Source organism: Bipolaris victoriae, assembly GCF_000527765.1.
Source record: "Bipolaris victoriae FI3 unplaced genomic scaffold scaffold_19, whole genome shotgun sequence".
In the NCBI taxonomy this organism is placed as follows: Eukaryota; Fungi; Ascomycota; class Dothideomycetes; order Pleosporales; family Pleosporaceae; genus Bipolaris; species Bipolaris victoriae.
In genome coordinates this window covers 54,242-75,340 of record NW_014575373.1, presented here as the reverse complement: position 1 = coordinate 75,340, position 21,099 = coordinate 54,242, and the positions used below count along the sequence as shown (strand labels likewise).

General features: G+C 52.2%; 8 protein-coding genes across 8 annotated transcripts; 4 read left to right on the top strand and 4 right to left on the bottom strand.

Moving 5' to 3' along the window:
• Positions 1–1,028: 1,028 nt before the first annotated feature.
• Positions 1,029–3,681, top strand: COCVIDRAFT_91898 (hypothetical protein; the record flags this gene model as incomplete). The annotated part of the gene is made up of 5 exons (XM_014703866.1): positions 1,029–1,193; positions 1,272–1,369; positions 1,419–1,632; positions 1,684–2,532; positions 2,581–3,681. 5 exons carry the CDS (start codon positions 1,029–1,031, stop codon positions 3,679–3,681), a joined length of 2,427 nt encoding a protein of 808 aa, XP_014559352.1.
• Positions 3,682–4,942: 1,261 nt separating this feature from the next.
• Positions 4,943–8,168, bottom strand: COCVIDRAFT_35376 (hypothetical protein; the record flags this gene model as incomplete). Its single annotated transcript, XM_014703865.1, has 3 exons — positions 4,943–5,041; positions 5,101–8,039; positions 8,096–8,168. 3 exons carry the CDS (start codon positions 8,166–8,168, stop codon positions 4,943–4,945), a joined length of 3,111 nt encoding a protein of 1,036 aa, XP_014559351.1.
• Positions 8,169–8,876: 708 nt separating this feature from the next.
• Positions 8,877–11,647, bottom strand: COCVIDRAFT_24280 (hypothetical protein; the record flags this gene model as incomplete). The annotated part of the gene is made up of 6 exons (XM_014703829.1): positions 8,877–9,614; positions 9,673–9,903; positions 9,956–10,447; positions 10,500–11,019; positions 11,069–11,303; positions 11,356–11,647. 6 exons carry the CDS (start codon positions 11,645–11,647, stop codon positions 8,877–8,879), a joined length of 2,508 nt encoding a protein of 835 aa, XP_014559315.1.
• Positions 11,648–12,624: 977 nt separating this feature from the next.
• Positions 12,625–13,823, bottom strand: COCVIDRAFT_35374 (hypothetical protein; the record flags this gene model as incomplete). Its single annotated transcript, XM_014703864.1, has 2 exons — positions 12,625–12,794; positions 12,848–13,823. 2 exons carry the CDS (start codon positions 13,821–13,823, stop codon positions 12,625–12,627), a joined length of 1,146 nt encoding a protein of 381 aa, XP_014559350.1.
• Positions 13,824–14,766: 943 nt separating this feature from the next.
• On the top strand, positions 14,767–16,506 carry COCVIDRAFT_13657 (hypothetical protein; the record flags this gene model as incomplete). The annotated part of the gene is made up of 4 exons (XM_014703809.1): positions 14,767–14,778; positions 14,875–16,164; positions 16,215–16,353; positions 16,403–16,506. The coding sequence occupies 4 exons, from the start codon at positions 14,767–14,769 to the stop codon at positions 16,504–16,506; spliced, it is 1,545 nt and encodes a 514-aa protein (XP_014559295.1).
• A 196-nt stretch (positions 16,507–16,702) lies between these two features.
• COCVIDRAFT_35372 (hypothetical protein) lies at positions 16,703–16,935 on the top strand (the record flags this gene model as incomplete). Its single annotated transcript, XM_014703863.1, has 2 exons — positions 16,703–16,766; positions 16,814–16,935. 2 exons carry the CDS (start codon positions 16,703–16,705, stop codon positions 16,933–16,935), a joined length of 186 nt encoding a protein of 61 aa, XP_014559349.1.
• Positions 16,936–18,160: 1,225 nt separating this feature from the next.
• On the top strand, positions 18,161–19,107 carry COCVIDRAFT_35371 (hypothetical protein; the record flags this gene model as incomplete). Its single annotated transcript, XM_014703862.1, has 4 exons — positions 18,161–18,416; positions 18,611–18,685; positions 18,762–18,839; positions 18,890–19,107. 4 exons carry the CDS (start codon positions 18,161–18,163, stop codon positions 19,105–19,107), a joined length of 627 nt encoding a protein of 208 aa, XP_014559348.1.
• Positions 19,108–19,434: 327 nt separating this feature from the next.
• Positions 19,435–20,484, bottom strand: COCVIDRAFT_35370 (hypothetical protein; the record flags this gene model as incomplete). The annotated part of the gene is made up of 2 exons (XM_014703861.1): positions 19,435–19,905; positions 19,975–20,484. The coding sequence occupies 2 exons, from the start codon at positions 20,482–20,484 to the stop codon at positions 19,435–19,437; spliced, it is 981 nt and encodes a 326-aa protein (XP_014559347.1).
• Positions 20,485–21,099: the final 615 nt, after the last annotated feature.

Sequence of the window (21,099 nt, the reverse complement as noted above, 5' to 3'; positions counted from 1 at the left end):
TTAGGCTACGTCCGGCTCGACTCCGCAGGAACGGGCATCCGAGTTGTTCTAGCTGCTATCAGAGATGGGACGGGCCCGATGGGAGGGTGCGTGTATTTTTAGGCCAACGTCGTGCCAGGTCCCTGTGGCTGGTGAAATTCCTAGTATGCACTGCAAGGCGACGTAGCGTGGCCATGTGCTAAACATATCTACTATCTACCATGGGAAAGCCGTCTTCTGGATGGATTTACGGATGGCCCCATATCAACGCATGCACATGCACATGCATAGACACTAATCCGACTCCCACACCAAGAGCCAACACGTCTTGGCCGCTCCGAAACAGCTTAAGGCTGACTACGCAGCAGACCCCTTACTCTGCCTGTCCCATTCTCCAGCCACACCACTGTGGCCCACGCTTGCGCGGCGCATGCCCACACAGCTCCACACCCTCATCCAAACGCGTAATCGCCATCTCGCAACCGCCTCGGCACCGCTTTGACAGGCGCATCGCTGCCGGCTTGATGCCTTGCCTGCCCTGTTTCATCGCCCTCGAGCAACTGCACCAACCACAGCACTCCGAGTGCCGCCCAGCACCTAACCACAAACGACTGCTATGTATATACCAGATACTACGCTGGATAGATGAAATGAACAATGTCTGGGCATGCTCGAGTATTGTCACGTGCCTTCCATACGTCCGTACTACTACTATTACTACTACACACACAGGAAGGAGTAAGGCGCCTCAATCGGAAACACATGGTGCTGCTTGGTGAGGCTCCCCTAAAGGCGCTGAGATCCGCGGGAAAGCCGAAAGGGGTAAGGCGCCTTTTTCCGATTCCCCGTCGCGCGACTTCATACTCTCGACATTCACCAGAATAGAGCCGCATTCACTCCTCCGCCCTGCCTACGCGACCCCCACGGCCAACATCTGCCCCATCCTCCCATCCCCATCTGAATAGACGCATACCCCGTAAACCTCCTCGTCCCCTCGCCACCTCCATACCGCCAATCGCACGCGTCGCCGCACGCGAGGCATCGCAGCCATGCCGTCCAGAAAACGCGCCGCCGACGAAATGGACGTCGAGTCGCCTACAGCGGAGCCGAGTACCCTACAAAAACTGCGCAATATGTGGCAGTTTGCCAATCTCGCCCAGTACATCAGCCTGTTTGGCGATGCCGTCAAGATCGACAGGGACTTTGACATTGAGGTAAATGCAACTTGCGCCCACCGTCCCTGCCACTGCACCCGCCCATGCTTGATACAGCATCCGCTGACACATCCATAGGACCTCGAGTCCGAATGCCTCAAGCCACAACCCTCGGAAAAACTTGCTCAGATTGGCCTGGCGCTGCTGAAGCATGTGTCGTCACACAAGGGCCTTACGTACGTCTCTGCCATTGCGCATCTCCCGCCACCTCTAACAATATGTCAGGCTTGAGATATTCGATGAATACGCCCGCCGACAGTACGTTGCCAAAGCGCCCAACCGAAACCCCTTTGGCGAAGACGAAGAGCCCCTCAAATTCAACGATTTCAACGTCTTCACAAAGATACGTGTGCTACAACAATTGTCTGTATGGACACTCAACAACCCAAACTCGATAAGGGAGAGGATGGCTGCAACGGATGGAGAGCAGGCGCTCTGGGTAAGCATTACATGGCCGAGCGTTTGCAATGTCGCTAACCCTGGTCTTCAGCGCATGGAGCCCACTGGTTGGGACTCACAGGAAAGGACCATCTTTATTCTTGATGACAATCGCATGTACCGCATGACAGATCCGCCCCCACCACCCGAACCAACCAAGGCAAAGTCAAAACCGAAGCCAAAAAAGTCAAAAGGCTCCCGATCCAGTAAGCGACAAAAGATAGCAACCCCCGAGCCGGAGGAGACCGCCGAAGAAGAGCAAGCAACAAGTGAACAGTCTGAAGAGGTTGATGACGGCTTTGGAAGCAGGAAATGGGAATGCGTCTGCGTCACCTTGGAAGATTATCAGGAGTACATTAACAGTATCCGAAAGAGTCGCGATCCAAATGAGAAGATATTATGCAAACGCATCCAAGAAGACGTCATCCCCGTCATGGAGAAGCTGGCCGAGGAACAAGCCAGGAAGCAGGCTCGCAAGATGAAGGAGTTGGAGAACATGCAGAAACTAGCCATGGCGAAGCGTTCGTCCCGAATCTCGTCGCGGCTTGAGAAACAAAAGGAGGTTGAGGAGGCTGAAGCAGCAGAGAGAAAGAGACAGGAGGAACTTGCCATGGCCAAGGCAGAGCAAGAGAAGCAGAAAAAGCTCGAGGAAGCACAGGACTCGCGCAGGATGACCCGCGAGCAGCGACTTAAGGAACGAGAGACTGCCAAAATTCTGAAAGAGGAGGAGCTGCGCAAACTTCAGGAAAATGAACAGAAGCTGGCTTCTAACAGCGCAAGGTTATCAGAGAGGCATCTCAAGGCCATGATGAAGAAACATGAAAGTGATCTCAAGAGGCTCAACGAAGAGGAGGACTGGTTCTTTGACTGTGAGAAATGTGGCAAATACGGTTCCAACTTGGTAAGGTTGCAGGTCCAATTCTTCTCAACAAGTGCTAACCTTGACCAGAACGACGATACGCCCCAGATATCTTGTGAAAAGTGCAATGTCTGGCAACACATGAAATGCCATGGAATCACTGAGAAGCAGACTGAGGACCCCAAGTTCGTATTCATCTGCACTTCGTGTAAACGCAAGGAGGCAGAGGCAGAGCAGCCCAAACCTCCGTCTCTGAAATTACGCTTAACGTCACAATCGCCCGCGTCTAATGATCAATCACGAACCAACGGTGTCAAGCCATCTGGACTCGACTCGATTCGGATACCAGCACCGCAACCCTCTGCTCCGCAAGCCTTCCAACCCTCTATGCACCCGGTACAGCCTTGGGTTGACGGTCCAAGTCTATCACCACGAGGTCAAGCTCTTGGACCCCCTGGTATCCAAAGATCCGAGGCCGCATACGGATCGCCAACAAAGGGTGCAAACGGCAGCATGTCCTCACCAATACGGCCTCGTCCATCATCCCCTACATCATCCCCTCCACCATACAATCTCCACCGGATACCCAGCAGTCCCACAAAGAGCAGTCCCACAAAGGGCTCCCACACATCCCACCCACCCCAAAACGGCAATATTTCATTCAGCGCCAACCCCTTCAGCTCTAACCCTTTTGCTCCATCCTCCCAATCCCTCCCCTCCTACGCCCGCAGCTTCAGCCGCCCCACCTCCGCCGCCGGCGGCTCCCCTGTCAAACACTCGCCCGCCGCATCCCCGCGCCCCTCGAACGGCCTCCCCCCAAACTTCCAATTCAACAGCCCACACTCCTCTTTCCCTCCCTCCTCCGCCCATCGCCCATCTTTCTCACCAGTAAAGCATTCATCCCCGGCACCCCTACCCGCAACAATGTCGTCCCCGGCTCCAGCCCCCATGCGCATCGCCCCATCGCCATCGTCGCAAATGCCGGCCCAGATGCTCCCCGATCCTATTCCTGCGCCGTCGAAACACGATGGGGTGAGATTGCCGAGTCATACCCATCATCTGTCTGAGACTCCGGTTTTTCCCCCCGTCAAGAGCCTCGAGCCCCTGAGTAGTCCGACGATTATGGATCCGCCGGTTAAGAAGTCGAGTCCGGCTCCTGAACGGTTTCGGGGCACTGTGAGGGAGGAGTAAACGGCGGAGTGTGAGACATCTGTGTGTGTGTATGCTTTTCTGGGGTTTAATCGGTTTGACACTTTGCTTCCCGTATGTGTGTGTTTTTTTCTTTTTGCCCTTGAAAATTGAGGTTCGGGATACTGGGATGTCAGCGGGTGATTGTTTTTTTCTTTGAGTTTGAATTTGTTCTTTTCTATCTTTCTGGTTTACCAATGGGGAGGGGTTTTTTTTTGTCTTTCTTACAAGGAACGGTATTGAACAGCGAGGTTTTGTGATGGGCTTTGGCCTCTCTTTTTTTCTTCTCTCTCTTCAGGGCGAATTTCTTGTTCTTTTTTTTACACTCATGTCTACAAGACTGTTCTTTTCTTCCTTCTTTTCCCGCCATTTTGTATTTCCCCTCCAAAGAACCCTTTCAAACCTGTTTTCTCAAAACCCTCTCCCACATTCAAAGAGTATGATAGATTTCCCCTCTCTCTCTTCCCCCCTGAAACGCTCCCCAGCTCAACTTTTTTTTTGTCCGGTTACCGTTATTCGAAACGATGAGCGAGTTACTTCCCCGGACAGTTATCAACACATAATTCCCTTATGTTCCTTGATTTTTGCCGTTTTCTCCTCTAGCGAAAGTAAATGCATGTTTAGATTTGAGAGGGAAAGGGGGAGGAAATGAGTACTTTGGTAAAGCGAAGAACAAGAGAAAAGATTGAATTAAAGTAAAAAGAGGGTCGTTAGTCGGGTGGGTTTTTGTGTTGAGTTTATTCGTAGAATGGTGGATTTTTTGCTCTCTAGTTTTTTTTTCGCTTTGATTTTGCTGGAGCGGCAAAGAGAGAGGGAGAGGCAGAAGGGGGAGAGATGATTGTGTAGGCACGTTTTTTTTACTTCATACTCTTGTATTTTATACTATCTTTTTTTGTTGCAGTTGTGGAATGAATGAGAGAGAGGTTATTGGGGGTGATCATAGTAAGATATCCTTTGTTTAGCGACAAGTGTCACGCAGGTTGCACGGGTAGTAGATTTCAATAAAAAAACGTACCTGATCATATATGTATGTATTAAAATGTCTGCAATAATATGCGAAATGAGATCCTGATGAAAGTCAAAATATGTTACCTCCAATGCAACGCCCTACCCAGCGCCCTTTTCTCCCCAAAATGCAAAGCAAAATTCACAGAAAATGATACGCGATACATGAATGCTTGAGCAGAGCTTTTCTGTTTAGTTCTTGTTTCTCGTACGTTTCTCGTATGTTTCATTTTCATTTGTTTTTTTTTCCTTTTCTTCATCAAGCCTTCAGTCGTTTCTCTTCACATCTCACACAGACGGGATCTTGCGTGTCACCACGTAGAAAGTACCTTCCATCTTCAAAGGGGCCAGAGCAAATCTATTCTCATGTTAGCATGTTCCGTGTCATTCAGATAGAAAAAAGTGGACAAAACTTACCACGCAAACAAAGCAATTAGTATGCCACTCCGCTCCAAGGGCCTTGACAACCGTATCTGTAACCGGTTTCCTGCAGCCCTTGCACTTTGTACTGTACCGATGCGTGTGGCAATTGACACACCACGCGTACCCGTCTTTCTCGACAAAAGGCGTCGTGCTGTCAAAAGGATCACCGCACTGAGCGCAGAAGAAGTGGCCGGCGTGCCATTCTGCACCACATGCTACAATGACCTCGCCTTCAATGGGCGTTTTGCAGCTCTTGCATCGTGGAGAGAAGAGCTCGTGGAAGTCGAGGTGGCAGTAGAACCGTGGAGATTCATCGGTGCCATCATCATGCTCCAAACGAGCCATGTCTTCGGCTGTAGGGTGCGAGGGCAGGAACGGAATGTCATAGCCTGTGAGACGGGCGCGAATGCGCTGGACACGTTCGGCGTGCTTGTTGGATGGTTCCGGGTAGAAAGCTACGCACTCAAGGTGCTCGCCACATTGATAGCATGTGAAGCATTCTGGATGGAAGCGAGAGCCTCCTGCAGAGACTATGCGGCCTGCAATGGGTAGCGCACATTGAGTACAGAGAGCACCTGTGCGCACCGTGGTCGGCGTCCAGTGAGTGCGACCGGATCCAGAGCCACTGTAGCTGTGCGATTTGTTTTGAGCACCTGGTACTGGTAGAGGCCGTGCAGAAGCTGCAGGTCCAAAGCCCTTTGGCGTGTTCACGTTGATTGAAGGCACCGAAGGATTAACCGAGATTGAAGGAACGTTATTGTGTCGTCCCCGGGCGGATCCTGTAGACTGATTGACAGAAATCTTTGGAACATCAGGGGTCACGTTGATAGAGGGCACAGTAGATCCTCTTCTTGGCATAGGCGTCTCGCTCACTGATATACTTGGGATGGGCGGGGCACTTCCTCTTGACCCGCGCTTGGGAGCAGACGATTCACTGACCGATATTGATGGAATGTCAGGTGTCATAGACCTAGAAGCTGAGGATGATCCCCGTCCAAAAGATGGTGAGTTGCTGACTGATATACTTGGGACAGGCGCTGTGACGCTCGACGAGGGTCTATGGTAGCTTCGACTCGATGGTGTCTCCGAAACCGAGATGGAAGGAACGCTTGGTGCGGGTGTAGTCCTAGAACGTGAGGGCGAAGAATCAGGGACATTTATAGTGGGTATGGGTGCCACGGAGGGACGCGTTGGAATTTGAGCTTTCCTCAGCGAACTGGTCAGTGGCAGGGGTCGCGCTGGTGCTGGAGGATCTTCACGAACACTGATAGCGGGCCTATCAAATTTGCCGCCTCGCAGCGCTGAAATGGTGTTGCTAGAGGAGACATTGATTGCCGGAGTCTCAGGTGGTCTTGGTGTGGTGCTTCGTTTAGGAATTTCGGGTGCCAGGCCGTTACTGGGCTCAGGAATGTTGATCTCAGGGACTGGAGGTATTGGTGTGGTACTTCTTTTGGGCACATCCGGTGCTAAACTTATAGTAGGCACGTCAGGGGCCATTGCAGCGTGCATCAGGGGAGGTTGGCCAGATTTGGTTTGGTTGGAAGGAACCGGTGCTGGATCAGACAGCGTCGAAACGACTTCTTTCAGTTCGACAACATTCCAGTCCTTTTTGAAAGACACGATTGGTCGCCCTGGAGCATCGGAAACAGCAGTAGGCGTAGGAAGCTTTGGACTACGGTCCTTGAGGCGAAATCCGGTCGCAGCGCGTAGCTCCTCACTTCTTATCTCCTTGCCGTCCTTCATCTTCACTTCGGGCAAGTTCTCCGCATTTGCCTTGTCCTTGTCGGTTGGCTTCGATACAGCAGAGTTCAACGTGTAGCCGGCATTTCGAGACTGGGTTGGTGGGTTCTTTTGTATCTCATAGCGGTCAAGCCGCTTCGAGGCCACAGTAGGATCGGTGCTTGAGCGTACCAACGGATTGCTCTTAATAGATTGGAATCGCATAAAGGGGTTCCGTCTTACTCCCAATGGTAACTTCTCAGTTTTCGATGGTTCGGGGGCGGGTTTCGGTCGAGGAGCAGGCGATGTTTCTTCTTCAGGTTCCTCGTAAATTTGATCGTTGGGGTTTTGGAAGAGGCTTCCACTGGCAGTACGACGAGAACCACTGCTTCTCCGCCGTTGCTTAAAGTCCGGCAGATCCGAGATGGCTTTGGCTAATGCCGGCGACTCAAACTTCTTGCCCTTGAGGTCAAAGCACCCCTTGGTTGGCGAAGTGGCCGACGTCTCATTCCCAGTGGTAGATGCATCCGTGTTTCCTCCAGGGCCGGTGCTCTGCAAGCTACTGCTCCTGCTCCCCGAGGCAGCACTTCCCATCGAATGTCGCTTTCGCAGCTTGGAATTGGCCCGCTGCAGATCCTGATCCTTGGGCTCAACACTCCGACTTCGCTGTGTGCTATTCTCCCTACCCAGGCCAGGATAGGAGTATGGCGCGTGCGGGTTATTCTCCGCTGCATTTGGATTGCGGTGCTTCCAGACTAGCTCTGCAGCTTCGTCTCGTGCCGCCTCGTATATCTTCCCCTCCGTCGCAAGCTCTAGATCCTCCATGGCTGCGCGTATAGCGCGGGCTTCATCCTGCTCCACCTGTCGCTCCTGGCGTTCTCGGTATATCATACTTGGCGTTCGCGTATGCGAGGAGGATCGTGAGGTTTCTCTCCCGCGAGGCGCCTGTACAAGTGGCCGTCCAGGGCCTCCGATCTTTTCCATGCTGGTCCTTGACGTTGTTCGGCTGTGCGACCCTGGCTCTTGTGAGGCAGAGGGTTGAGCGTCGGCATCGGCAGCGGGGTCCGTGAAGGTACGTTGTAGCGCAGCCACAGCTGATGAATCGGAATTCCGGTTGGGTGTTCTACTAGACCAAGTGTTGAAATGTGCGGGCGCAGGACGTGCTCCAGTAGGACGGGCGGGGCGGTTTGTGCGAAGGTCTTGTAGGTAGTTTTCTTCACGTATACAGTCAGAATCTTGGCCAGGATGTAATCCTGCTTGTAGAACTTACTCATTTGGGACTGTGAATAATAGGCTCCAGGCCCTGGCGACGAAGCACCTTCTCTTTCCTTGGATGCGAACATGTAGCGTCGGTGTTTACTGCTCTGTTTGTGTGGCGTCCAGGGTATTGATAGAAGTACGCAAGCGCAAATGTTTTTGATAAATAGACTAGCAGTGAATTGAACAAGTTTGAAAGAGTAGAAAGATAGATATACGAACCAAAGCTGTAGACAAGCGGTGGGGGGCGCGGTCGAGGTGCTGCCCGTAGCTTGTTGCTATTCGCTGGTTTCCCATGGCAACTGAGCCTGTGACGTCTTGACCGCTTCCCACACATCCACCCCCTGCCTTAGCCGCACTATCCCCGGATCTTCAGGGTCTGCGCTCTCCATGTTATTGCCGCCTGTACGGCGGTTACAATATCAAGCGACATATACACTATTCTGGTTGAATTGATTATATCGCCTATGCGTTCGCGCTATCCAATCCCGTCGTTGGTTCCCCACAATTCATCACTATGCAGCACTCAAGCCACCAATGACTATAATAAGCCATGTATTCAAGAGGCAGGATATATTTCTATGTACAAGATACTATATAGTACAAATTGAAGATTATCTCTAATGCAAACTCGGTGTTAGGCCTCGAGGCCGGTGTATCTGTATATCAATAGTCTACTCCGTTGTGGTCCTGCAAGTAAATATTCCAAAAGTAAATCAAAACCAAAGCGGGTATACTGCTCTACAACAATAACGTCAAGTCATCAAGCCCCGTCCCCTCATCCATGCAAATGCTCATCTTGCGCCAAAGATGTTTGCTTGGCTGTCGTGCACCTGACTGACCGACTCCCATCCCGTCGTTACGCTTTCCAGCATCGAGTCCCATGATGCATCGGCCATTGCGGGCAGACCTGACGCAGCATTGAGTGCAGCGTAATCCCATTCGCTGCCCATTACGAGGCCATCATTGTAACCGGCGTGTCCCATATCTTCCGAGGTATCGAAGTTGTTCATGCTAAAGGCTTCGTTCGTGGACACAAAACCTGGGAAGATGGTGGAGCCATTAGGCACTAAATTAGAGTAAGGCAACTTTGGTGATGCTCGATATGGCACATGAAGCTCGTTTTGTTGACCGGGTGAATATGAAGATTGCGACGTTGAGCCGCCGCGTGATTGTGAACTGATGGTTACAGGGCTATCGTGGTCAACGCCCTTCTCACCCCCAGAAAGATCCATTTCATTTCCATCTTGAGCTGGAAACCAACCAGGTGGGAAGTCATGAGACCCTGTAGTTGCAAGAGCTTCGCGTGAAGACACACGCGGCGCCGTCCGCAGGTCGATGCTATTGATGCTGCTAACATGAAATGGTGGACCTGGTGCGTTGTTCGGATACTGCGTACTGCGCGTTGAGGTTGTATTCGCCCGACTATTGTTCTCAACTATGTTCACAGGTTCATCGAGTTGTTGCCCTTCGGATATATTGATTATGGGGCTGCATCTGAATTGATTAGTAGTGCCGCGGGTGGCAGTGGGCTACAGACAAAAACAATCAGCACTCTTAGATTGTATAGAACTCGAGTCTCGAACTTACTTTGGTCATGGATTTCATCTGCTGAATACCACCGATGCCGGCATGCTCGATATCAATATCTAGCTGTGCCAGGAAGGACTCTGTGAGTGGATTCTTCCTACGTAGAGCGTGCATAGCTTGCATCAGGAATTTTAACGAAGCGGCCATCTGTTGATCCTTTGGTCGAGTCTTTAGGTATTGGACAAACACTCTTGCTGCCACATAGACACAGAAGGATATGAAAGGGTTCATCTATTCAAAGTCAACTTGGATCACTCGCTTCTTCTACAGCATTCGAACTTACTGCAGAAAGATCCATATGACTGATCATCCGCATAAGGCTGGCAATTTCTGCTGCGGCCGTTACACATCTGATCTTGCTCTCATTGGCAATGTTGATCGGTAATCGGTGTTTATCTGCTTTGAATATTGCTGCCTGATGAAGACATATTGCTGAGGTATGAATGCACATGTTTGTGAACACGACGTTGGGGTCTGAGAGTCCTGAAGGTAACCGCATATGATCAGGCAATCCCAGTGATGTTTGGAGCAGTAGTTGCTCAATGTCACGATGTCGAGTCCAGTAACCACCATTGATGTCATCGTCCCTATCGTCAGGACCAGGCCGATGTAGGTGCAGTAGGTTGCGACCGAACATTGCTGCTGTCAAAACGATTCCGCCGGATGGTTGAAGGTTCGCTACGCCATTTGGTTGCATAGCTCGCTCTAGTGACACTGTAGACATTGGTCTGCTTTTCTCGAACGCTTCCTCGCTTGCCGGTAAGTTCGTCAAAACCTGGATCAAAGTTAGCCCATTCAGACCACAACGAGCCCAGTTTTCTGCCTACATCGCGTTCGTCAATAACCATTGGCCAGCCTGTGCCAATACTGGCGTAGCGATCGACACAGAAAGCCATCCAGAAAGTTCTCCTCCGCTCCTCGCGCTCTGTCCAATCTTTCGGTTGAGGCAGGCATTGTTTTACGTCCAAACCGAGCCCATCCAAGCGATGGAGTTGCATCATCTGAGCGAGTCGAACAGCCCTACCAGCAGACAACCATGCTCTTGGAAAATACATGTTCTTGAACTCGTACGTGCATATCAGAATCCATGCCTGGCAATGTCCAAGCGTAATGGTCGTTTCTCCATGACCCTTCATTTCGTCCATTTGCGCGTACTTCCGTGCTCGCTGGTAAAAGTGCTCGTGGAGCGCCTCGTATTTGTTGCTGACAGATGCTGCCATGGCCCACATGATGTATCGTAGGCATATCGGTGGTCGCATATGAGGGGCGAGGTTGAGCGCCGCGAGAAACCGTGGTCTGTGTATGACGGGTATGGAGAGATGAACTTTGGAAAAGTAGACTTCGTATCTGCTGCGCGTCAGCAACAATCCCAGCGCCGGCTGCAGCGTCTTCATACAGATTATCTGTGACTTCCTGGGGTGGTAAAGGCTCTTCTAATCCAAGTCCTATTATTTCTCCTGACACGTGCTGCTCTGTGTCATGTTGAGGAGTTGCAAGATTTGGAATATGATTAGTGTTGGGTAGTGTGAGATTTATGGTGTTGGCGACATATTCAGATGCAGAGTCCTGGCGGGTTGCATCTTTACTTGTATCGTTTGCGTCCTGGGTCTTCAACAACGTCTCAACCTGTTCTGTAGACTGTGCGTCAGCGCAAATAGCCACAGGCTGCATGCGCCTACTTACGGAGCCGTTGTTCGAGCAGCTTCACATAACCACGCTTGGGCCCGCTTTTCTTCCGCACTTGATCGTAGGCGCAATCGTGGGATAAGCGTTTACAAGTTGAGCACGACGGTCGTGCACCGTCGCATCGCAACTTCCTCTTCCTACACAACACACAGGCGATCCTCTTGATTTTGCTCGAGCCGTCTTGTTGTGTTTCCTGATCATCGGCTGTATTGGACTCCTGGGGTTGTTGGGACAGGTCGTTGAAGAAGCTCTCGTCCGGCGACTCGGCCTCGTTGGAAGGCATACTCATGGTGGATATGAGCAGTTGATTGTTCCAGGCAGATTAAGGGTGCGCGCTGGGCAGGAGAAACCGCACCCCGCGTAAGCACGATTCAGAAGTGGGGGTGCCTCTGATTCAAACAATTCCTTCCGCCTAATAGTTCGAGTCTCGGCTATAGGTCGAGTTGTTGATGTGGTAGTGACTTGGACACAGGCGGTGTTGGTAGGCGGAAAGGACCACAAGTCCAGGCTGGTGGGCGTCGCAGTTCTGTCATGCAAATGGGGATGAAGGAGTCGAGGTGCGCCAGCATGAGCTTCCTTGGTGTGGACTGGATCTGCAGCGTCGTCCTTAGGCGTGCTGCCTTGAACGTGTCGAACGCACGTTGACCACATGGACTAATTATGTCGGATCTCCCGTACGTCTGGGCTGCCAACAGGAATCCCCGTTGGTGGTTTCTCAGCTCGCGTCCCAGCCAGTTCCGTTCAGGGTTAGCTTTGCGCTGCCTGCCACAAGCGACGTGTCGCATTGGTCAGCTATTCTATGGCGTAAGTATATGACTTCTTTATGCAGGTGTGCGAGGCGCGCCCAAGTGGGGGTTTAATTAGGCCTAACAGAGACAACAATGCGACCGATCTTGCAGGCGTTATATCTTGTGTCATCCTGAATGTCGATGTGATCCATGTGGAACTAGGATGATGACGCTTAGAGGCTGACAAGACAAGTTCCTAATCCCAGCGAATAAGAGCGAACGCGTCCGAAAAGTATTGCCGAGCTACATTAAAAGTAATAACGAACCCCGATAGCGTACATGTATAGAGCTTAGCAGCATATTTGGATTCTAGGTAAAAACTCCGACTGTCGTTTGAGAGGTCAGCTGGGCGGCGTAGAATGGGATTGTTTGTCGAAACAGATAGCATTGGTTCATCAAGGTACGTTCATAGGTGCTACTGAGGCAATATATAGTACAAGTACAGTGTGAACTCGAGCATAGGTATACAACTCTCGGCCTACTTTGACCTGCGCTTTCCTTGATTGCGCGGTCGGTCTTGAACAAGGAAGGTGTGCTTGTTCCTCTTGTGCCTTGTCTTGTAGCCTCCCTTTGCGGGTGTTCCCCATGGACTGACGGGATGAACATTACCCTTTGACTTACCACGACCACCACCGTGGGGATGATCAGCTGGGACATGTTAGCATACTCCAGATGGTGAATTGATAAGCCGAAGCACTGACCTGCGTTCATGGCGACACCGCGGACTTCGGGTCGCTTTCCTAGCCATCGTGAACGTCCAGCCTTTCCAAGGGATGTAAAGTGTGACTGTGGATTGCTGGCAACACCAATGGTACAGCATGCGTCGGCGCTGACCTTGCGGATTTCTCCACTTTGCAACCGGATGATGACGTGCTTAATCTCTGTGCTACTGCCCTTTTCTACTTCCTCCTTGTTGACGATAATGGCATATGTACCTGCACTCCGGCAAAAGACGCCCCCGCCCTGAGACTTGGAGCCTACGTTGTAGACTTGGGAGCCGAGCGGCACCATGTGAATAGGAAGGCAGTTGCCTCGGGCCGCTGTCTTAGCAGCCAGCATACCGGGATCGATGCCACCACCCATGCTGGCAATCAGCTCTCTGGGGATGCCGCTGCGGTAGCTCTCGACCTCGTCTCCAGCGCGCATGCCATCGGCAGCAATGATGTAAGACTTTTCTCCGGTTGCCAGGCGTGTGAGGAGGGCAAGATGTGCGCTTCGGTTGGGGTCATATTCTATGCGCTCAACGATATGCTTGCCAGGCAGGTAGCGCTTGTAGTCGACAATGCGTATGCGCCTCTTGTGACCGCCACCGCGGTGTCTCACTGTGACCCGGCCGGTGTTGTTCCTTCCTCCCAGGTGCTGTCCCTTTCGGGCAATGGTGAGCTTGAGGTACGGTCGTCCCTTCCACAGGTGGTCATTGACGGGGCGCTTGAGATGGCGCAATCCGGGTGTGCGGGGCTTGTATGTGCGCAGAGGGATGAATCGGTCTCTCCGCGAGCCTTCCTGCTTGAGTGTAGCAGCATCGACAGCCACGGCGGGCTGTATGGATGACGATGGTGGTGGTGATGATGGCTGCTTTACACTGGCGGCATGGACCTGTGCGTAGGTACGGGCAGAGCGCAGGGCGGCGCACAGCTGCACAGACTGAAGGCGACTACATATCCGGGGTTGCAGCATTGTATCGTCGGGAGCCCGGGGGCGGTGGATGCGTGGCGGGGATGCAATGGCACAGCTGCTTTGAGGGCTGGTGCTGGCGGTGTCACGAATAATTCTCTATATGACCGGATTGGGACTAGCGCGGGACGGGCGGGGGAGTGCCTGCCTGCCCTGCCCTGCCCTGCCCGGCGCGATGGCCCAGCAACAACCAGCGTCTGCTCTGTCACCCATCACAACACGCACCCGCCCGCCAGTGTCGCTCAACCTGACTGCACTGCACTGCATCACTCCGACCACGCGACACCCAGCGCAGCTCTGCGCCTCGCCATCAGCCCTCTCGCCAGCCGCCCATCGCCGCCACAGAAACGCGTTGCGTCACGGCATCTTCCTCAGCGTAAGTTTGCACACGCGCCTGTGGGGCGTGCACTGTTGCCTTTGCCAGCCTCGACGGCCATTTTGGCGCGTGGGACGTGGAAAGCCAAGCTAGCCGGCCCTCGCTCAAAACACACAACATACCCTCTCACTCCCACACACAACACACCTTGGTGCACCTCCTCCCTCGCCCAACCTCCACTTTCCTTCTTGTGCACGCCGTAGCTGGACCTCTACCCCGTCCACTCAATTAACCCCTCAAGCTCTCCAAGGGTTGGTCTCTCCTGCTGTCCCGTCACGTTGCCCTCATCCTCGCTGCCGCACCCTGTCGAGCGTGTCTGGTCCACCAGCATTCGTGAGCATCGACCGTGGTTCGCTCGTCCAGCTTCGTGCATACCCTGCGCGACCGTCGATGCTCCGCTGCTGTCGGCCTGCCACCTCCGACGCGCCTTGCTCAAGCTCCATCGAACTCTGCTAACGTCACCAAACAGTGCATCACAACACATCAAACATCAGCCATTACACACTGCACATCTACTCGAACACCTGGATACCTCTTTAGCTTTGCTTAGCATACCTAATATTGCTTGCCATGCCTCCAGCAGTACGTCATTGCCCTTTTGCTGCATCCGTTCCCGAGACCCACGACGCGGCGGGAACGTGTATACCTCGCATACAGCTCATTAACACGCTCCAACAGGTTCGATCTACGAGGCAACGCGCCGTCACGAATGAGAACGATGAAAACGCCACTACGACACGCTTGACGCGTGCAAAGGCCGCCAACTTGGGCGCCAACGAGTCGGCAGCAGACGTGCCCAAGAAGGCTCTCCAGACAAAGAAGTCGACTGCTACCCTCGGCGCGAACGGTGCCGCGACGCGAAAGCGTGCGGCTCTTGGTGACGTCAGCAATGTCACAAAGCAGGACGCTCTGGGCGCAAAAGACGGAAAGAAGCCACTGGCTACCAAAGGCCAACTCTCAAAAGCAGCACAGCCAACCAAGGTCGAGAAGTCATCACGGGCCGCTTCGACGCGTTCCATTCTACAGCAAAAGGAAAAGATCTCCACATCCGACCTCAAGAAGCGCCCAGCTAGTGGCAACGGTATCACAGGTCAGCCAGCAAAGAAGCGCGGCGCTGCCGCTGCAAAGTCAGTCAAGGCGGAGCCAAAGGTGGATGTAAAGGAGGACGTCAAGGAGGAAGAGGAGAAGGAGCAGGAAGAAGAGAAGGAAGACCAGCCAGAGGAGGAAGAGGAGGAGAACGTCGAGCCACAAGAGAAGGTGGTTGAAGAGGACAATGTCAAGCAGAGCAAGAGCTCAAAGAAGGAGGTTGAGGCACCCGTCACTGAGGTCTTCTACGACGGCCCGGATCTAGACAAGGAGGACGTTGATGACCCGCTCATGGTCTCCGAGTATGTTGTCGAGATCTTTGAGTACCTGAAGGAGCTTGAGATTGCCACCATGGCCAACCCCGACTACATGGAGAGCCAAACAGAACTCGAGTGGAAGATGCGCGGCATTCTTGTCGACTGGCTACTCGAGGTCCACACCCGCTTCCGTCTCCTTCCCGAGACTCTCTTCCTCGCTGTCAACATCATTGACCGCTTCCTTTCCACCAAGATTGTCCAGCTGGACCGCCTTCAGTTGGTTGGTGTTACTGCCATGTTCATCGCCTCCAAGTACGAGGAGGTTCTCTCTCCTCACGTACAGAACTTCCGCCATGTTGCCGATGATGGCTTCACCGAGGAGGAAATTCTTAGCGCCGAACGCTTTGTCCTTGCTGCCTTGAACTACGACCTGAGCTACCCCAACCCCATGAACTTCCTCCGCCGGATATCAAAGGCCGACAACTACGACATCCAGACTCGCACACTGGGCAAGTATCTCTTGGAGATTGGCTGCCTGGATCACCGCTTCCTCGCCCACCCTCCTAGCCAGGTTGCTGCCGCCGCCATGTACCTTGCTCGCCTTGTTCTCGAGCGTGGCCCTTGGGTATGTTACCGTGATGCCCCATACATGTTGTTTGTTTCTAACTTGAATAGGACGCTACCCTCACACACTACGCCGGTTACACTGAGCAGGAGATTCAGCCCGTTCTTGAGCTGATGATCGACTACCTCTCCGGCCCTGTTGTACACGAGGCCTTCTTTAAGAAGTATGCCAGCAAAAAGTTCTTGAAAGGTAAGGGTTACTATCCCCTCTTGATACGTGCGCCATTGACACAATACAGCATCCATTGTTCTTCGCAAGTGGGCCAAGGAATACGTTGCCGCCTATGGTAACGCACTCCAAGAAGAGGCCGCTGTCCCCACCAAGACCAAGAGCGTGCGCTAAGCGTGTGGGTTCTTGTTAGGCAATACCGGTCATTGGCTTATGTGTCGCAAAGCTATTCATTACCGCCGGCATGGGAACGAGTAGTGATTGACGAAGTTCAGGTCCCGACCGGGAGCCAAAATTTACGATTGCATCCAAACCAGGCTATTCATGTTTGCATCTTGGCTAATACCATCTTCCGGTCGGCGTTTAATACATGGGATGCAAGTTGGTTGTTCACTTCATTGTTTGTTCTTTTTCCTCCCTAAGTGGTTTTTTCTGTTTGCTTGGGAACGGAGTTGCCGGCGTTCATCTCCTGTCAATGGAGGCGCAACGAGGGGTGTGTTTGTTTTTTTCCACCTTTTCAGATCGCACTTTACCTCATTTCTTATAGCGGCTCTGGATACTCGCTCATGGCTTAGGCGGTCCAATGTACCAGGAACGGTATGATATGAGAGAGGTTTTTATTCCTTTGTGGACCTGTATGGAGTGCCTGTCTGTATGTGGTGTGGTGAGTGGGAAAAACATGGGCATTTGGCATATCAGATAAGGAGACGTTTGTTCTCCGCACGTGTATGAGTAGTGTGTGAATTGCGCACTGTTTGGGGGAGTGTGTTGTAGAATGGAGCAAAGCATGTTGAATAATCTGGTCGTCTTGGGGGAAAAAAATACTTTGGTGTGACAGGTGTTGTTGTTGTGCCTCTTTTGGAGTCACGTCATGTGTACCCAATACACACACCCCCAAAAGTCCCCCCAGCCACGTCCGCCCGTTGTGGGTGTTTCGCGACCGAAACGCCATAGCTCCACGGTCTCGCGTCGCGTACGCCCCTTGGCTCGAAAGCAACACGGTAGTGGCACGTCATGCGTGTCTACACCGCGTCGTCCGTCCGCCCGCATCACGTCGTCCTACCTTGGCCAATTAGTCCCCTATGCAATTAACGCATTATAAACCGGAATGGCGGACTCGCGCCCTAGTTCCCTCTCTCTAGCTCAGCCAACCAAAGTCAAATGTCATCATCATCGTTGGTGTGGTTCTTGGCTTGTTTTTTTTTGTTTTCCCCAGCCCCCCCCTCTCCGGGGGCCTAGATGCCCTAATGTGAGGGCGCGCGATCGTTGCACCGAGGTCTAAGCAAGTGAGACGTGGGGAGGGGGAGGGGAGCTAATACCGCTTTGAACTGGTTATGCAAACCGAGGGGCTCGAGCTTTACGGTTTGCATGTGCAGGTGCGGATCGGTAGCTTTCTTTGAATCTCGTCTTTTGCTCTTCTGTTTGTTTTTTTGACCGACTTTTTGAATTGCTGAAAGTCAGAGTGAGGAGGAAAAACTTGTTCGATCCCCGAGACTTTTTTTTGGATCTATTTCTGATCTTTTTTTTTCGCGATCGTAATACCTTACTGGTTTGAGGGGGGGTTCGCTGACCGATGTTGGGTGGCGTGCACATCGCGGAACTGACGTGCATTTCTGGGGATTCTTGACGACTAACACGTACGGACACCTGTGGAGCAATCAACAAACAAATACATCCACATCTACATCCATACGCAACGTGTGTAACAAGCCTCCCCCCACACACACATTTCCCATCTGGATACCCATTTTTTCCCGCCTGTTCCACAAAATAAACAAGCAAACGCCACACAGCTCGCAACCCCAGCAACAAGCAGCAGCCAGCAGCCATGCAAGAAACCGACCTTCACTACCCGCCAGAATCCTGTCCCTTTTGCACCATCGCCGCCACGTATCCCGTCTCCGACAGCGCACAGGCCGGCGCTTCGCTATGGCGCAGTGCACCCGAGAAACTGCAGAAAGAGCTAGCAGCGTGTGTACCGAGTGAGGAGGAGAGTCAGGCCGACAAGACCGATCCGAGTAGTTTTGTGGTGCTGAGGAGTAAGGATGTTGTTGCTTTTTTGGATATTTTGCCTATGACGAGGGGTGAGCTTTTCTTTCATTCTTTTTTTATATTCTTTCTCTTCGATGCAGATATGGGGTTGTTTTTGTTTTGGGAACTGGTGGGAGGAGATGCATATGCAGGGCAGTCCATGTACGAGAGATGTGGGATTGTGGGATGAGAGGGAGATGAAGAAAGATGTGTGGATGTTAGCGGGGCTAATACGTGAGTGATACAGGACATTTACTTGTTACAACTCGCCAGCACAAAGTCAAGGTTGCGGATATGGGGGTTGTGGAGAGTAGGGAGATTGGTAAGTATCTTTTGTTTTCTCTACTCAATTCGTCCGTATGAACGATAAAAGAAGCGAGAAATTTAACAAACCACAGGCTTCTGGTTACCCATTCTAGCAAGGACAGTAGCAAAAGTCACGGGCGTAACGGATTACAACATTGTTCAGAATAACGGTAAGTTTATACCTACCCCACACCAACATCTTATACTAAACACCACGCAGGTGCAAGAGCAGCACAAGTGGTACCACATGTTCACTTCCACATTATCCCACGGCCAGAAAGCATGCCCGAAATCAAGAGCAAGAGCTGGACCATGTTTGGGCGGGGCCAACGCGATGATCTGGATGATGAAGAAGGGTCTAAGTTGGCGGGCGAGATGAGAGAAGTGCTGAGAGCTGAGCTGGAGAAGATGGGTACCGGAGGTGGACCAAAGTTATAGCGAGGAGGACTTAATATGGAGATTTTGCAGAGAAAGAAGGGAAGACGTGAGATGAGCAACTTCAAAGACTAGAGGAGTGATAAGTACTTTGTAATTTTGATAAGATATTTGTTTTATTGCAATTTATATTGAATTATGCAACGCTTCCCATATGTATGCTGAGCCTATCGTTATCCACGTTCCATTCGTTACAAGAGATAGGGTATCATTCATCATCCTTGAAAGATCCAACTGCCCTAGCAGTTCTAAAGCAACGCCCTTGATTTAAAACCTAGAAAAGAAAAAAAAACCTTCCACTCAACCAATTCCTTCCTTCTATCTCGACATTTACTGGCTCTTCTTGGCTTGCGCCTTTTCATCTGCAGGCACAAACCTCTTGCGGACAGCCTTGATCATCTGATTGAACCAGAAGAAGTTGAGCATGCTTAGTGCCGTGTTACCAACCAGGTAGACGCAAACCAGCCACATGGGGAGGTCACCATAGCAGTTTCCAGATCCATCAAGACCCATGCTGCTATTGGTGCTTCCGTCGCATTTTTGCGCCTCCAGGAGTGAACTCATGCTCTCAGTCTGTGAAATGGTCAAAGCCTTGTAGATATCCGAGTAAATCATAATGGACTGGTAAGTTCCCCAGACGATGCGACAGCCGAAAAATGTCACAAGCAAAGCGATGCCGTTGTAGAGCTGGAGCTTGGATCCCGTCATTCCGAGCTTGTCGCAAAACCAGTGGATATTAAGGAACGGGGTGGATAGCTCGTAGAGGACAAAGGAGAGGCCGTAGTAGTTTCCAAAGGGTTTCTGGTGCACGAGTCAGCTTGGGTTTGCGACACACGGCCCAAATGGGGCAGGTGGGTTGTCGCGACTTACGAAACCGATGCAGGTTACGGCCAGAGCGCCGATGGCGTGGATGAGCGCACTGACGCCGGCGATACTGATGTATTGTGTGGATATTTGGAGGTCCCAGAGGAAGTAGCCAGCAGCAAAGCCTTGGACCATGCCGCTTGCTGGCGTGTAGCCCCAGAGTCTTCCCCTCCAGTCCATGGCGTGTCGTTCTTCATCCTTGAAGATTACCCATAGCGCAGCGCCGCATATGAAGAGAGACTGAATCATGGAGACCCAATGAATGTCCCAGTTGAGTCGCGTGCGCTTGTTGAAGCCATGGTAGGCTTTTGGGCATACTAGTCGCGAGACAGCCGGCGAAAGGACATAGAGGATGAAGTGGTATCCGAGGAAACCGAGGAATATCTCGTGGACATGGTAAGGAAGAGTCGTCAGGCTCAGTTTGTCAGCGAGGGGCTTGCTTGCTTGGACAAGCAGCGAAGGTGGGGGGAGAGGGTCCCGCATGTTGGGTCTGAGTACAGTATCGACTAGAGACATGGTATCAGTATTAAGTTGTGTGACGCAACAACAACAAAGAGATGGAAAAGCAAAAAGAAGGATTTACCAGATGGGCAAGGCTACATGTTCTGTGTATATATACTGCATGCGATTCAGGGCGGAGTGCTTAGCGATGGCCAGGGTTTCTTCCTGTTGCGTCTGAGGTATCGTGTGTCGAACACTTGATGCTCCGAAAGTCCGCACTACGCGCAGATGGCTAGATCGCCAGGTCGTCACATGCGGGGCTGGCGATCGAACGAGGTGGAAAGCTTGCGCTGCACGCTAAGCCACGCCTTGGCTTGGAGGGCTTTGGGCGCGTGCATGACCATCTGCCGGCTCAATCGATCCTCGCCCGCAATCAGCGTCATTCTGCAGCCTGTGGTCAGGACGAGTCTATGTACCTGCGTGCAGCCAACATCTGCAATCCATCGACCATCGACAACATCCAACGGCTGTGTACGTGTGTATTTGTAGGCAGTGCATCCGAGTACGTACACAGGCCCGCTCATCCGCACCCTCTGGAGCAGCATGGCGTGCCCTTCAGAAACACTAACCAAACATGGTGCCTCTGGATGACAGCCCACCACGCACCGAGGCTCTTCGTCGCAAGAAACT